Source organism: Kryptolebias marmoratus, linkage group LG10 (assembly GCF_001649575.2).
Source record: "Kryptolebias marmoratus isolate JLee-2015 linkage group LG10, ASM164957v2, whole genome shotgun sequence".
In the NCBI taxonomy this organism is placed as follows: domain Eukaryota; kingdom Metazoa; phylum Chordata; class Actinopteri; order Cyprinodontiformes; family Rivulidae; genus Kryptolebias; species Kryptolebias marmoratus.
In genome coordinates, this window is record NC_051439.1 from 12,774,558 (window position 1) to 12,787,380 (window position 12,823).

The 12,823-nt window shown below is 42.0% G+C and overlaps 3 protein-coding genes across 4 annotated transcripts in view; 1 reads left to right on the forward strand and 2 right to left on the reverse strand.

The window, feature by feature from the left end:
* slc38a6 (solute carrier family 38 member 6) overlaps positions 1–5,908 on the reverse strand; it is a 10,846-nt gene extending 4,938 nt beyond the window's left edge. Inside the window, exons 1-6 of the mRNA XM_017411134.3 lie at positions 5,635–5,908; positions 3,947–4,077; positions 3,771–3,844; positions 3,294–3,346; positions 3,126–3,165; positions 1,225–1,303 (exon numbers count right to left, since the gene is read on the reverse strand). Of these exons, the coding sequence (XP_017266623.1) occupies positions 1,225–1,303; positions 3,126–3,165; positions 3,294–3,346; positions 3,771–3,844; positions 3,947–4,077; positions 5,635–5,727 (470 nt within the window). The 5' untranslated portion in view covers positions 5,728–5,908. The remainder of the gene's footprint in view (positions 1–1,224; positions 1,304–3,125; positions 3,166–3,293; positions 3,347–3,770; positions 3,845–3,946; positions 4,078–5,634) is intronic.
* A 24-nt stretch (positions 5,909–5,932) lies between these two features.
* Positions 5,933–9,031, forward strand: trmt5 (tRNA methyltransferase 5). Of its 2 annotated transcripts, none has more exons than XM_017413356.3 (5): positions 5,933–6,059; positions 6,538–7,121; positions 7,291–7,415; positions 7,519–8,158; positions 8,757–9,031. In XM_017413356.3, the coding sequence occupies exons 1-5, from the start codon at positions 6,019–6,021 to the stop codon at positions 8,807–8,809; spliced, it is 1,443 nt and encodes a 480-aa protein (XP_017268845.2). In that variant the 5' UTR covers positions 5,933–6,018; the 3' UTR covers positions 8,810–9,031. The 2 variants fall into 2 exon arrangements, with proteins under 2 accessions (XP_017268845.2, XP_017268856.1); XM_017413367.3 differs by having other exon boundaries at positions 5,985–6,059; positions 6,569–7,121.
* mnat1 (MNAT1 component of CDK activating kinase) overlaps positions 9,020–12,823 on the reverse strand; it is a 31,810-nt gene continuing 28,006 nt past the window's right edge. Inside the window, exon 8 of the mRNA XM_025006174.2 lies at positions 9,020–9,313. Coding sequence (XP_024861942.1) covers positions 9,193–9,313 — 121 coding nt within the window. The 3' untranslated portion in view covers positions 9,020–9,192. The remainder of the gene's footprint in view (positions 9,314–12,823) is intronic.

Genomic DNA, 12,823 nt, shown 5'->3' on the forward strand with positions numbered 1-12,823 from the left:
AACACCCACTGACCCCCGTTTGGCACTTCCACAGCTGTGGTGTTACTATAGGCGCTGATGGATTTGTCTCCGTGTCTACACACTTTCTGTCCCATAACTGGATGTCGAGGTGAACTCTGCTCTGACCTTTCGGTCAGTCACGTCCACCCCAAAACACATTTCGATCAAAAAAAATTACCAGTCACGTTAAAAAAAGAAGTAAAAAATTTAAATTAGATTACAGGAGGATACAAATTTACTGTAAAGGCACCAAATTCATACACAGGCCTTGAAATGTGACGCATCTAACTCAACAACAAGAAACTGGATATCACTGAGTGAACTCTGGAATATGATAATGTCCATAAAGTTCTGAAGATTAGCATAAAACTAAAAAAAAAGGCAGCACAATCCAACAGCTGCCTAGTATAAAACCCAATAAAAGAAAAAGGACGCGCAGCTTTTTACCAGAAACAGAAAGAGACCGAGCACGCCTGTTTTCGCTTTGCCGCATTAGAATAAATGAGGCGGCAAAAAGTAACATGCTTTAATATAAAACAACTCATTTATTCAGGCTTTGATGGAACCGGGCGCATGCCTGTTAACATCCCAAAGCCACTCATTAACAGAAATGTTTTGCTCCCCTCCACAGTCGGCTGTAATTAGAATGGCAAAACTGATATCCCCTTGTATCAGTCTGATTCTGGGGAACATGTGTGAGAGATTTTGGGTGGGAGGGGCGGGTGAAAGGAGCGCACTAATACAGAGCAGCTGTGTGTGGAAGAGTCAGATGTTGACAGATGGGGCCGAGAGCTGCTACAAGTCGCGCTTAAATCAGTGTGGCCAGTAATAAAGTGATAGACGCTACATTCTTGGCCGGGGACTTTTCTCTGTGAGGATGAGGAGCTGCATCCACGTAGGTCAGTGATAGATGCGGGCTGCTGATAAGTGATGAACGGCTTCCTCTATCATGAATACATTTCCTTTGGACACCATTTATTTTTGCTCCGTAGACAGAGAGCTGAGAGGTTTTCATCCACAGAATCACCCATACATTTCTCATTCCTGTTTGTGCAGTTCTGTGTCAAATCTGACTTATTTGAAGGGTCAAGGGTATCAGCTAGAACATCATGGGAGCAGGGATGACTCAATTGTTATTTAGTGCAGCTCATTCTTATAAAAACTGGGTCTCCCAGCGGCTGTTTTGTTTTGGCACAAAGAGGGAGCTCGCAGTGCTTTACCCACCCTGTGTTTTCTGTGCTTAGGAAGCTGTAGATGGCTGCAGGAAGCTCGGACTTCAAGATGAACAAATAGGACGACATGGCTGAGGAGAGAAAGGCATAAAAAAATAAGCAAACTCACTCATAACAAGCTCATCGTGAGTACAGCAAATACCCACATGCTAGCTCAATGTGAGCATGATGTGTGTTTTATTCTGTGAGAAAATGTCAAGACAGTGGGGGATACAAAATTAAATTAAAAAAATGGGTGGAGAGGAGAAATCACCAGAGCCCACATTATGAAGGTCTTCAAATTGCTGGAGAGCAGCCAGGATGGGGAACTGTAAGAGGCGGGGGTGGAGGCAAGAACGCTAACAGTAATGATCTCTGACGCTAATCCAGGTACTTCCACCCTTTCTCCACCTCGCTAGGAAACAGGATACTTCCCCCGAACGCTCAGACAGCCAATCAGAGCGAGGATCAGGGTCATTTCCTGTGAGTCAGCCCCAAAAAACCCCAGGAGGAACGTGGGGAGCGCAAAGAAAAGAGAGCACATTCGGTGTGAAGAAGTGCTTCGGATGCAGTGGGCGGTCGGTCATGGGATGGGGTGAATTTAAGGGATTTAGATTTGTGAAGCCAGGCATATGCGAGGTTAGGCGGGACCTTATTGGCCCGAGGGCATGTATTGCACTCGCCGTTAAATAATCCTAGTCATAATCCCTAAAATCCTGTATTTGTTTATAAAAGAAAATTCCTCCTAAAACCCTCCAGCCCACACAGACACAAGCACATTCTCTGGATATAACCGCTGGCATTAATAAGCGCTAAAAATCTGTCAATAGGGGGTTATTTTGAGGCAGCTAAAGGTCATCCAACTATCTGAACAAATCACAAATAAAAGAAAAACACACAAATGAATAGAGACACGCTGACAAGTAGAATCACACAACACGCATGACGCAATGGTTTAGTTTCATGCAGTTGGTCACCAAACACAACACTACTTCTATGGGAGCTAATGGATAATACTTACATGTCTAAACAAAAACGGCCCTTGAATGAACAAAGAAGATTGTTATTGGCCAAGTGGTAAGAAAACAGATTCTAATAACACGCATGCATGTAAAGTTCAAGGAAAATTGAGGTAAGTCCTCTGTGTGTGGTCAGCAAATAGCTGGAGAGTGTGTTCAACAAAAGACAGAGCCACTTTCATTTCATTAAGAGCACGGAGAGAGGCAGGCTGTGAGAGCCAGGGGCTGGTCAGTAATTAAGGTCAATTGGCCCATCAGCCTTTGGCAGTGCAGATGAATGTTTACCCAGAGTGAGGCTAATTGCACTCTTATAAAATGGGCTGGGGTACGGACAGATGCAAGCTGGAGTGCTGGCTCTCACACTCTCGCACATACGGCCCCATGCTGGGAAAACCGCAAACACAGAAGACACTGCGGCGATCTACTCAGCTGTGCCACTAATGATGGTATGAGAGCAGTCGCCGCCGCTTTCAGCTGCAGAATGAGTGAAGATGGTGGTCTGGGGCAGAAAAATAAAAAAAGGGAGGGGTCTCGATAAGTTTCCCTCCACACAAAGGGTGGGAGTGGGCTTTACCATCAGCGATCAATTAGAGGAGAAGTTGTGTTTCAGGCCCAGGGGAGAGGGCAGAGAGGGCGGCAGCTTTAGAGTCAAAGGTTATCAGGGAATCTAGATAATAGCCTTACAAAGGGACTGGGGTGGGGTGGGGGGACAATAAACCTCAGCATAGAGCCTGCTGTTCACCAGCAGGAGGCAGTATCATCCTCCAAAAACAAAAAACTGAACCTGTAGCATTCCTTGCTCCAATCACCAATCTGCTTGTCATAAAAACCACAGTCCATTTATGTTTAACATGTCAGGAATAATATCTGTTGCAGCGCATTTAAATGAGCTTACCACCAATATTTTGGGCGACAATCGCGATTCCAACCATAACCTGGAGAGAATTTTGAGAAGTCCGTTAGCAGGAACAAGCTTCCTGGTTACACTGAAGCTGTGAGTGTGTGAATAGTTTGATTGGGCAGATTTTCAGCAATCCAAGAAAAGAAAAAAGGAAAAACTTACTTTTCCTGGTTTCTTTAAAGCTTTCTCTCCAAGGTCTTCATATGAGTTGATACCTATAGTTTCAAAAAGCAGCTTTAATAAAAGAACACTTGAGATGGTGAGGAGAATATAAATACAAGTTGACACAGTGGAGTAAGTAAGAGGAGCGCATCTTTCTTCATGAAAGTTGTGTGCTTAGCAGCCAGAATTAACTCTTAAAATGGATTTTGTGACAATCAACATCTTATTATTATCATCCTTTCTTTTTTTATCATCTCCTTTGATCCTCCTCCAAACATAACTCAAACAACATCAACCAGGACTTCAATTTTAAAAGACAAATTGTCTATGCTGGAAGACACATCAGCTCGTTTTTACAATGAAATGATTCAATCAGAGGTAAAAGAGGAAGAGGTGGTTCAGGGTATGGTGTAGATTCATCCTTGCAGATAGGCCTACAAGCATGTGTTATCTAAAGCTGGACTTTAGGTCACTCACCTGTTTGATCACAAAGCTTCAGAAGGAGGTGTATAGAATATGCCGCCAGGCTGGCCACCAGTACTAACAGGATGCTGGAGAATAAAGGCGGAGCATAAACTGATAGTCATGTAGTTAAACTGCAAACATGGAGCAGATATTTAAAGAAAACCCTGATGCAATCGGAGAAATCTTACCAGAAACCAACTATTCCTGTGCTGGCCATAGCATAAGCTAGGCCAAGTATCCCGCTGCCCATGATGGCATTCATCAGGTTAAAGACAGAGGAGGTGAAGGAGGCTCCTGTGGTTCTGGTTTGCACTGATCCCTGCAAACACCCCAGAGAGATAAATATAAAAGGGTAAGGCTGCAGTATGAAGTAAAAAAAAAAAGCAGCTGAGAAAGAAATGTGATTATTTTTGTAGGAGCCTTAGGTAGATTTCTCATCACAGTATTAAGAACAACTGGTCTGGCCTGATGATGGATGTCATAAAACAACACTGCAGTGGCATGCAGGATCAGGGGATAGAAATGGGAATGGATGGGGTGGGATTTGAGCTGCTGGCTGCGGGACAGCTGCCTGAGCTTGGGATAAGGGGAGCTGCCCAAACTGCTTGACCTCTCTAATGGGGGATATCCTGGATAGAACGAGCTACAACTCTGGTGTCAGTGTCACAACAAGCTTGGATTGACCTGCAGGCTGCTCAGTTGGATCCACCCTGATACAGTACTGAAAGACAGGAAGTACACTGCAAAAACCGGGCGGAGAAAAAAAAAAATAAACTAGCAGCAAAATGCAATACAAAACAAGAAGAGTTCATCACACATACTGAACGTGGGACTTTAAAAACAAATATGCAGATGAGTATTTGCAATCAGCTTAGTCCGCCTCACATTTTGTTTTTGCATTTTATGCCTTGTGATTGAAGTCACATTGACGATTAGCTGTTAAGTTAATTGTTAAAATCTTGAGTTAAATGACTGCTTTAGCTATTTGTTTCTGTTGGTCTTAAAAGAGCACTGATAAATGCTACTGATGAAACCTGAAAACGCAGCACACACACCCAAATTCACCATGTTTTCTAACACTTCCTAATACCCAATGTAAAATATATCCAACATCAACTTTGTTGCATAATATATAAATTAGATTTCTTTAAGAATATCTTTACATATAACTATCACACCATTTATTCCACTGATTAATAGAAGAGACATAGGCTAAACCTAAAAATTGGTACAATACTGAAGCTTTTCTCTGCTAAATCCTGCGATTTAGAAACATGACTCAAGGACAAACATTTATTTAACATTTATTAAAGCTTAAATGTTTCATAAACTCAAAGAATTGCATTGTAATTGCAGAATTTGTTGCACATATTTTGACCTAACACTGAGAACAACCTAGCAATGGTCAAAGTACTGTTTCTGAGAAATTAGAAAGTTAAATAAGATAAGTATTTTTTGTCAGAAAAGGCAGAAACCTAATTTGAAAGACTGATTTAACCAGTTTAAAGAGTTTGAAGTTACCACTTCCTCTAAAAGAAAAACGTTTAAAGTTAAATGAAAAAATAAAGGAGATCATAACTCAGACTTTGTAAAACATTGCCAGTAAATCTGGCAATACAAAATAAATTAAATTGCCCAGTTCAAACCACTGAAATACCAGTTTTAACGTCTTAACATATTGAATATGTTTTCCTCCTCTGTCAACACTCTATTAAGTGCTGACAGAGGAGGAAAAAAACACAAATGAAACTGAAAAAGCAAAGTTCAGCTCATCCTCATGTGATAGCTGTCATATGGCAGATTGCCATTAAAAAAAGAGAAGTCCTTCAGCTGTCAGGTGTGAAAAAAATGATAATGCTGCTGTGTTAACACTTACATTTTGTAATAAAGGTGTCGTCTCGCAGCTCTCTGTGCTTCTGGCGTTGCGTTTAGTGTAAAAATCTGAGTGCGAATCGCTGTTAATGCTCATTTTTAAATATTTAAAAAGGCATAAAACACAGACCCGGGTCAGACACAAACAACTCTAGTCAGCGGGAAGACGGAAATCCGCAGAGTTTCTAAAATCATCTTCTCCTCGAGTCACTTTTAAAGTCTTCTCTTATCAGCTCGTCAGCTGCTCACTGCTGACTGAAGCCGATGTTGTTGTTAACTCGAGCCCTTCTGTTCCGTCGCACGTTTTATACCGAAGAAAAATCTGTCCAATCAGAAACCAACGTCGAACTCTATTGACCAATCACCAATCAGCTCCGGTCTGCCAGTGATGACGCAATGTCAGCATGCTTCTGGACAGAAGATGAGAAGGTGAGCGCTTTACTAGTGCATCTTTTTCATTTAAAACTACCAATATTTCTGCGTTATGACAGCTATGTTCAGAGTCGTTGTGATAACAGATGTTTTGGGGCCTCGGTCTCCAAAAACAAATGCCTTTATTGAAAGCTGAAGAGTTTAAATGTTGCGATTTTCTAAGTTTTTTGTCTGTGGATGTAACATTTTATTTTATTTTAGAAACTTACGACAGTGTTTCCTCAAAGCAATGACGACATCTTGCCTCTGTACCTTGCTTTTTGTTTAGTGCAATAAAATTGCGTTTGGAAGCTTCCATAACTAAAATAGGCTATTAGATTAGAAAAATGGATCACTATCACAAACGTGGCTCAGACATGATATTGCAAAGCCTTGAGTGTTTCAAAGGCTTATTTTAACCCTTAAGATTTATGTGTTAACATATTTTTTTACCTAAGAATAGCAGTAATTTTATTTGTTTGTTTTGTTTTAACAGGATCCTTACCAAAATCTTTGCTTCTATCCAGACTCAGAGAAATCTAAAACCTGCTGTACACCAAAGCTTCTGCTCTGCAAAGTTGGTCCATTCTGACTCTGCTATAAAGATCATAATGGAGCCCAAACTGTACCAGCCCCCTCCAGAGGTCCGGGGGATGACCTCCCTGAACAAAGACGCCTTCACACAGACCATTACAGTCCCGGCCATTCGGGTTCCCATTGGCGTATTAAATAAAGTAGCGAAGAGCCTGAAAAAGTCCACCATCCAGCGACCAGGTGTACAGAGAGTGGTTCAGGACAAAGAGGGAAGTGGTGACTTTCGGTTGATACTGTTGGATCCTCACAGAGTGTCCTCAGTGAGCTCCTTCAGTGAGGCTGAAACGGAGGCGCTCAGGTCGTTTAGTGTCGCCGAGGAGCTGCAAGACTTTGAGCTGAAGCTGACCTACGACAACCTGAAGAGCGAAGAAGTGCTGGAGGCAGTGCTCCCTCAGGGTCAGGATGTGACCTCGGGGTTCAGCCGGGTGGGACACATCGCACACATGAACCTGAGAGACCACCAGCTCCCATACAAGAACCTCATAGGTGAGAAGCAGAGGCTGAAACAGATCCATACATAATATTTCATTCAGACTGAGGGTTGTGTCTCATATTTCACATGTACAACCTCTGGACAGAAACAATTAATTCATTAAGTATTTTATAAACCTATGAGATCTAATAACCATGATTTTTTTTACTGCTTCAACTTAAGGTCAAGTAATTATGGATAAAAATCCTGGTGTGACCTGTGTGGTCAATAAGACAAACATAATCGATTCAACTTACCGGAACTTCAAGATGGAGCTTCTGGCTGGAGAGGAGAACATGGTCGCCAAAGTAGGTGCAATTATTTCAAGTCGATGATTTACCTTGATTTAAACTCAGAGTTTTGATACATTTTACCAGCTGTAATGTTTATCATTATTTGTGCCTGATGCAGGTGAAAGAAAACGGGGTGACATACGAGTTTGATTTTTCTCGTGTTTACTGGAACCCCCGGCTGAGTACAGAGCACCAGCGAGTGGTGCAGCTCGTTAAACGTGGCGACACGGTTTTCGATGTGTTTGCTGGCGTTGGACCCTTTGCCATCCCAGCTGCCCGACTGGGTGCCAATGTTCTGGCCAACGATCTCAACCCTGAGTCCTACAAATGGCTGCAGCATAACTGCAAACTCAACAAGGTGGAGAGGAAAGTCCGAACCTTTAACTTGGATGGCCGAGCCTTCATCCGAGGGCCTTTTAAACAGGAGCTGCACTCTCTGCTGCAAGGAGAAGCCGGTGTTCATGTGGTGATGAACCTGCCTGCGCTGGCTCTGGAGTTTCTGGATGCTTTCAGAGGCCTTCTGCAGCCGGAAACAACCTGTGAGCTCAACCTCCCCACAGTGCACTGCTATGCTTTCTCTAAAGAAGAGGACCCTGAGGCGGACGTGGTGGAGAGGGCTTCCTGCAGCCTCGGGTTCCCTCTGGAGAACAAGTGCTCTGTGCATTTCGTGCGCAATGTAGCACCCAACAAAGACATGATGTGTGTAAGATTCACAATCCCTAAAGAGGTCCTTTTCTGCAGCTATGAAGAAAACACAGGTGAGAACGAGTAACCTAGCACCAAAGGAGCTTCTTCAAATTCGGTGACAATTCTTTTAATCTTCTTTAAAACAGAAAAATAGAGCAAATGAAACATAAATTCAAAAAAGGTGCATAAAAGCAACGCATTAATTTTTTTAAGATGCAATAGACTGTTTCATCTTTATCTATTTTGCTCCACAGTGATTAATTACAAGTTTCAAAACAAGATTAAACTTGAAACTGATGTTTTCCAGAAGAACATTGCCCTCTTCTGTCATTTACAACTAAACATGGCCACCTGGCCGAATATACTCAACACTTGATAAAATAAATAATAATAATAATAAAAGTTTGTTCCATCTGAGCCACAGCATTAATGACCTCAACAAGAACTTGGAAGTGATCCTTTTACCACATATTTATGTAATTTCCAGTCAGAAGAAGCCCATCAGTCATGCAAAAATTGACCTCAATCTAAATATTTGAGCTTTCAATGTTCAGAGTTTGATGTGTGTAGTTTACTGGAAATCCTAATGTTCTGAAGTTAAGTTTTTTCTTTTTAATTGTGTAAAACTCGCTTTTATTTAGTTCTAAACAGTTTTTTGTTTATTCACAGAATCCTCAGAGGAACCAGCCTCGAAGAGACAGAAGTGTGACGATTCAACATGAGCCTGTCATTATGAGGAATGTAATGAAACGAGTGATATTTTCCTCCCCATTTCCTTTTAAAACAAAGTTTGACCTTTACTAGAGATGTTGCTTCCTGAAAAGAAATCATGCTTCCGCTTTAGTTCAAATAGCTAACGTTCTTTTGTTCCAAAATCTGACAAATTATTCTGTTGTACATTTTACAAGTTTAATTTTTAAATAAAACACAAATGATGGACATAACCAGTTTTTATTTTTGTGTAAAAAATAAAGTTAACAAAAAAAACAAACAAACTTTGAACACAGATTAAAAAATAAGTCAAAGCGCTGACAAACAGCAGCACAGTGGTGGTGCTGCTGTGTTTCTAAAGTCCGTTCAGTCCCATTTCTGAAGGGAGACGGTTTCAGCCTTTTGGAGGGAACAGCCCGCTGAAAGCATCCTGGATGGCTCGGTAACACGCCAGAGCTGAGGTGTATCCTCCGGCTGTGTCCTGAGGCATGGCGGCCCGTACGTGGTTCAGATACCTGCGAAAACACGGACAGCTTTACTCGGCGCCAGCAGCGAGATATTCGGTGAGAGCTGGTTAAAAAAATAAAACTCTTTTAGTGAATGTAAGATAGGTTTCTTCTTCAGTAACACTACACATTTGACATATTTTTCTTACTTTCTTAGTTGCTTGAAAAAAAAAAATAGATGAGAGAACTTACAGATGTGACTGCTAAAGCTTTTCAGGTTTTAAGCAAAGCTCAAAATCACTTTCACATTTGTGAAAGTCTCCACATCTTGTTTCTTCTAGCATAGATCCAACTTTATTTATGTGCAAATAGGAGTTCTGGACCAATGTTTCCACCCACTTTCACATTCTTTTACGCTCAAAAAGAGGTCATTCCCTTACAGCAAAGCCTGAAAAAGTAAAGTCCTCCAGTGAATAAGATTTGCTCAATGATACTGGACCCCCTGTCTTATGCTGCGGTTCTGGCAGACTGCTCTAAAGCCCTCACACAAGTCTGACTTTGTAGCCTCCTGTTCCTGTGAGCTAGGGAAACTTCAAAGGGAAATGAGTATCAAGAGCACAGACAGCACTCTGTGATTTCTGAAGCCATTCAAGCTGCTTTACAGAGTAACCTAACACCTGTGGGGAGGCTCACAGAGACTGACAGAGCTGAGGTGGATGTGGATGTGAATCGATGACAGACGAAGAGAAAAAAAAAGTTGTTGCTCAGACGACACAGTGGATAAATCATTTTGCTGCTTTGTTTTTGCAACCCACTAGAAAAATAAAGGTTGTGACATGAAGTCATGATTACAATACAACCATGATCTTACAATAAAAGTAAAAGAATGGCAAAGAATGCCAATCAGATCAGATCATCACCCACTACAGAAACAATACAAGTTCAAAACAGGAGGCTCAGTGATTAATAATAACTTCATTAGGCCCAAGCTGCTGTAGCCTGTCCTTCAGAGCACTTGAGGGAGGGCTTCTCATATGGCTTCCTGCATCAGATGAGTGCTATCTATTGATTATATTGTACTGGGCCCTTTCTAATGGTGAAAAAAAGTGGGCTATTTACGGCCTGGCTAAGTCTGCTCTTCCTGCTAATCTAATCCCCAAGCTACTCATGTGGTCATTCCTTCCAAGAAAGCTGAGAGCTCTGTGTAACTTTATACCTGCCTGCCCCTGAGGAGAGGGAGAGCAGAAGGAGAACATGAAGGAGAGGGAGGAAGAGGGTGTAGATGCGGGGGCTGGGAAGTGGAAAGAGGAGGTGGTGGTGGGGAAATCAACTTTGTGTATCAAACATCACAAACCCACTTCTCTTAAACCAACCCTGTCCATTCCTGCGCTCACCCCGAACAGCAGAGGTTAGTTCAGTTCTGCTCCATTAACCCGGCGCCTGTATCCGCATCTTCCTGTAAAAGCTAGCCTCAAACCGGCTGTTGATGTTCCTGAAGCTGAAAAATAAACTCTTTCTCTCTCTCTCCCCCAAGGCTTTACCTGGCAACACTGACAATTTCCAACAGATCCCGACATGGGAAATGCATACAACAAGCTTTACACCAACCTACAAAAACATTGAAATTTAAAATGAGCTCCAAAAATCCCCTCCGATAAAACAGATGCATCACCCCCCTCTGACTTTATACTGTCACTGTGTGCTCCAACGGTCTCCCACCTCCCCCTCCATCACACCATCCCCTGTTTCTTTCTCCAAAAAGACTGGACAGCCTTTTGTTCGCAGGGCACTGAAACCTAAGACGATTCGGCCAGTAACATCTTTCACTCTGCGGGCCCCATTGGAACATTAGCTGCAACTTGATATGGGTCTTTTCAAAGCTTTGTATTATTGGGTAAATATGGGTCACTTTGCACTGGCCCATTATGTCGCTTCAGGGGAGCTGGAAAATACGAGTGTAGGTGATGAAGACAAATGAACGACACAGGGTGTGTGCGGCAAACTGCAACCGCAAGAGAATATAAGGAGAGTTTTACTGTAATTCAAATAAGCGATTGTTTTTTTTCTTGTTTTCAAATAAACATCACTTCCTTTGTATAAATATTCTTAACAGCAGTGTGATATTTCCTTGCTCCTACCATTTTTTATTACTGTCTGCTTTCAAAAACTCAAGTTGGATCAAGATATTTAAAGCTTACTGTCTTTTTCCACATGGGTTTGGAAAGCCGAGTACCTGGGCAGTGTCTCGTTCTCATGCTAATAACGGCCACAGATTTTCCTGATGGGACACTGAAAGTATTCCCCAACTCCTGCAGCCTGGAAAATGCACCAGAGCCCCCGTCCCTAATTTAAAGTGAAAAGATAAGTGGCGATATGTTCCAGCAGGTTCAGTATGACTTCCAGCTGAGAATGTGTGGCTCCTCTTTGTGTTCGGATCCACGGTGCTGCAGCGGGATGGGGCGTGTTTGAAGAGAAATGGTAGCGAGTTCTGGGACTCCGGAGGGAAAACGGCAGTTACCAGACAAAGATGCAGGCTGCGTTGGGCCTCCTGTCTAGACTGCATGTGTTGACTGGAATTAGATTAAGAAAGGCTGTGGAAGTCAAGGCTAAATGGAAAGAAAAAAGGCCTGTAATGCTGCTGCAGCAATTTCAACAAGTAGACACTTAATCAACATGCAAACCACAGAGCAGAGGCATGGTGCAGTGGAGGAATCTGAATCACTTTAAACAAAACTCACTGAAGGATCAGTGTTTGAGGTTCGGTTTGTAGTTTAAGGCTTTGTAGTGTCATTCACAAGCGAGATAGTTTAAAAAAACTAAAATGGCCAATACAGTATGATATGACACAACATAATAAGGTCTGATAAGGTACGATGAAGAGGAAAAGAAAGGAAATCATAAGCCCATGCCTCGAAGGAATAAAAAAAGCTTCAAATTAATGCAGTAAAGTTAATTAGAACTGATGTCAATAAGTATAAACACAGGAAGATGAACTAAATTCCAAATCAAACGATGTTCTCACTACATCACAATAGTTTTATTAGTTAGAAGATTTTTTTTATTATATATATATTTAGCCACTTCAGCGTGGCATCTGTCTGCTTTCGCATCACTTGTGCTGATCTGTGGTCAGCATTTGTTTTTTACTGAGCTTAAGATCAGAGGCTTCCAAGCTTTCTGCATTATGCCCGTCAGCATAATTCATGATCCACAGAACAATGACGTTCAGGTTGTTTGGAAGACAAACCCTGCATTCAGCTAAAACAAGTCTAAATAGACAAAATAAAATAATGACATCTGCAAAAAGAAATCAATAAACCTCATCCCATCTTGCTCTAAGAATTGCAGCCTGTTTAGTTCAGTTCATTAAAGTGAAGGACATTAGGTTACGTTGTTGAATGCACAAAGAAAGCAGCAGGCAAACACAGGGCAGGATATATCTGAACAGCGGCTGACCCATCTTTCGAAAAGTCATGAGCCTGCTGGACGACAGTACAAATGCCCGGAAATCTTCCTTTAGTGCTCCGGCAGCAACTGAGGATTCCTGGCCTGGGAATGATGAGAGCTGGAGGAGAGGGG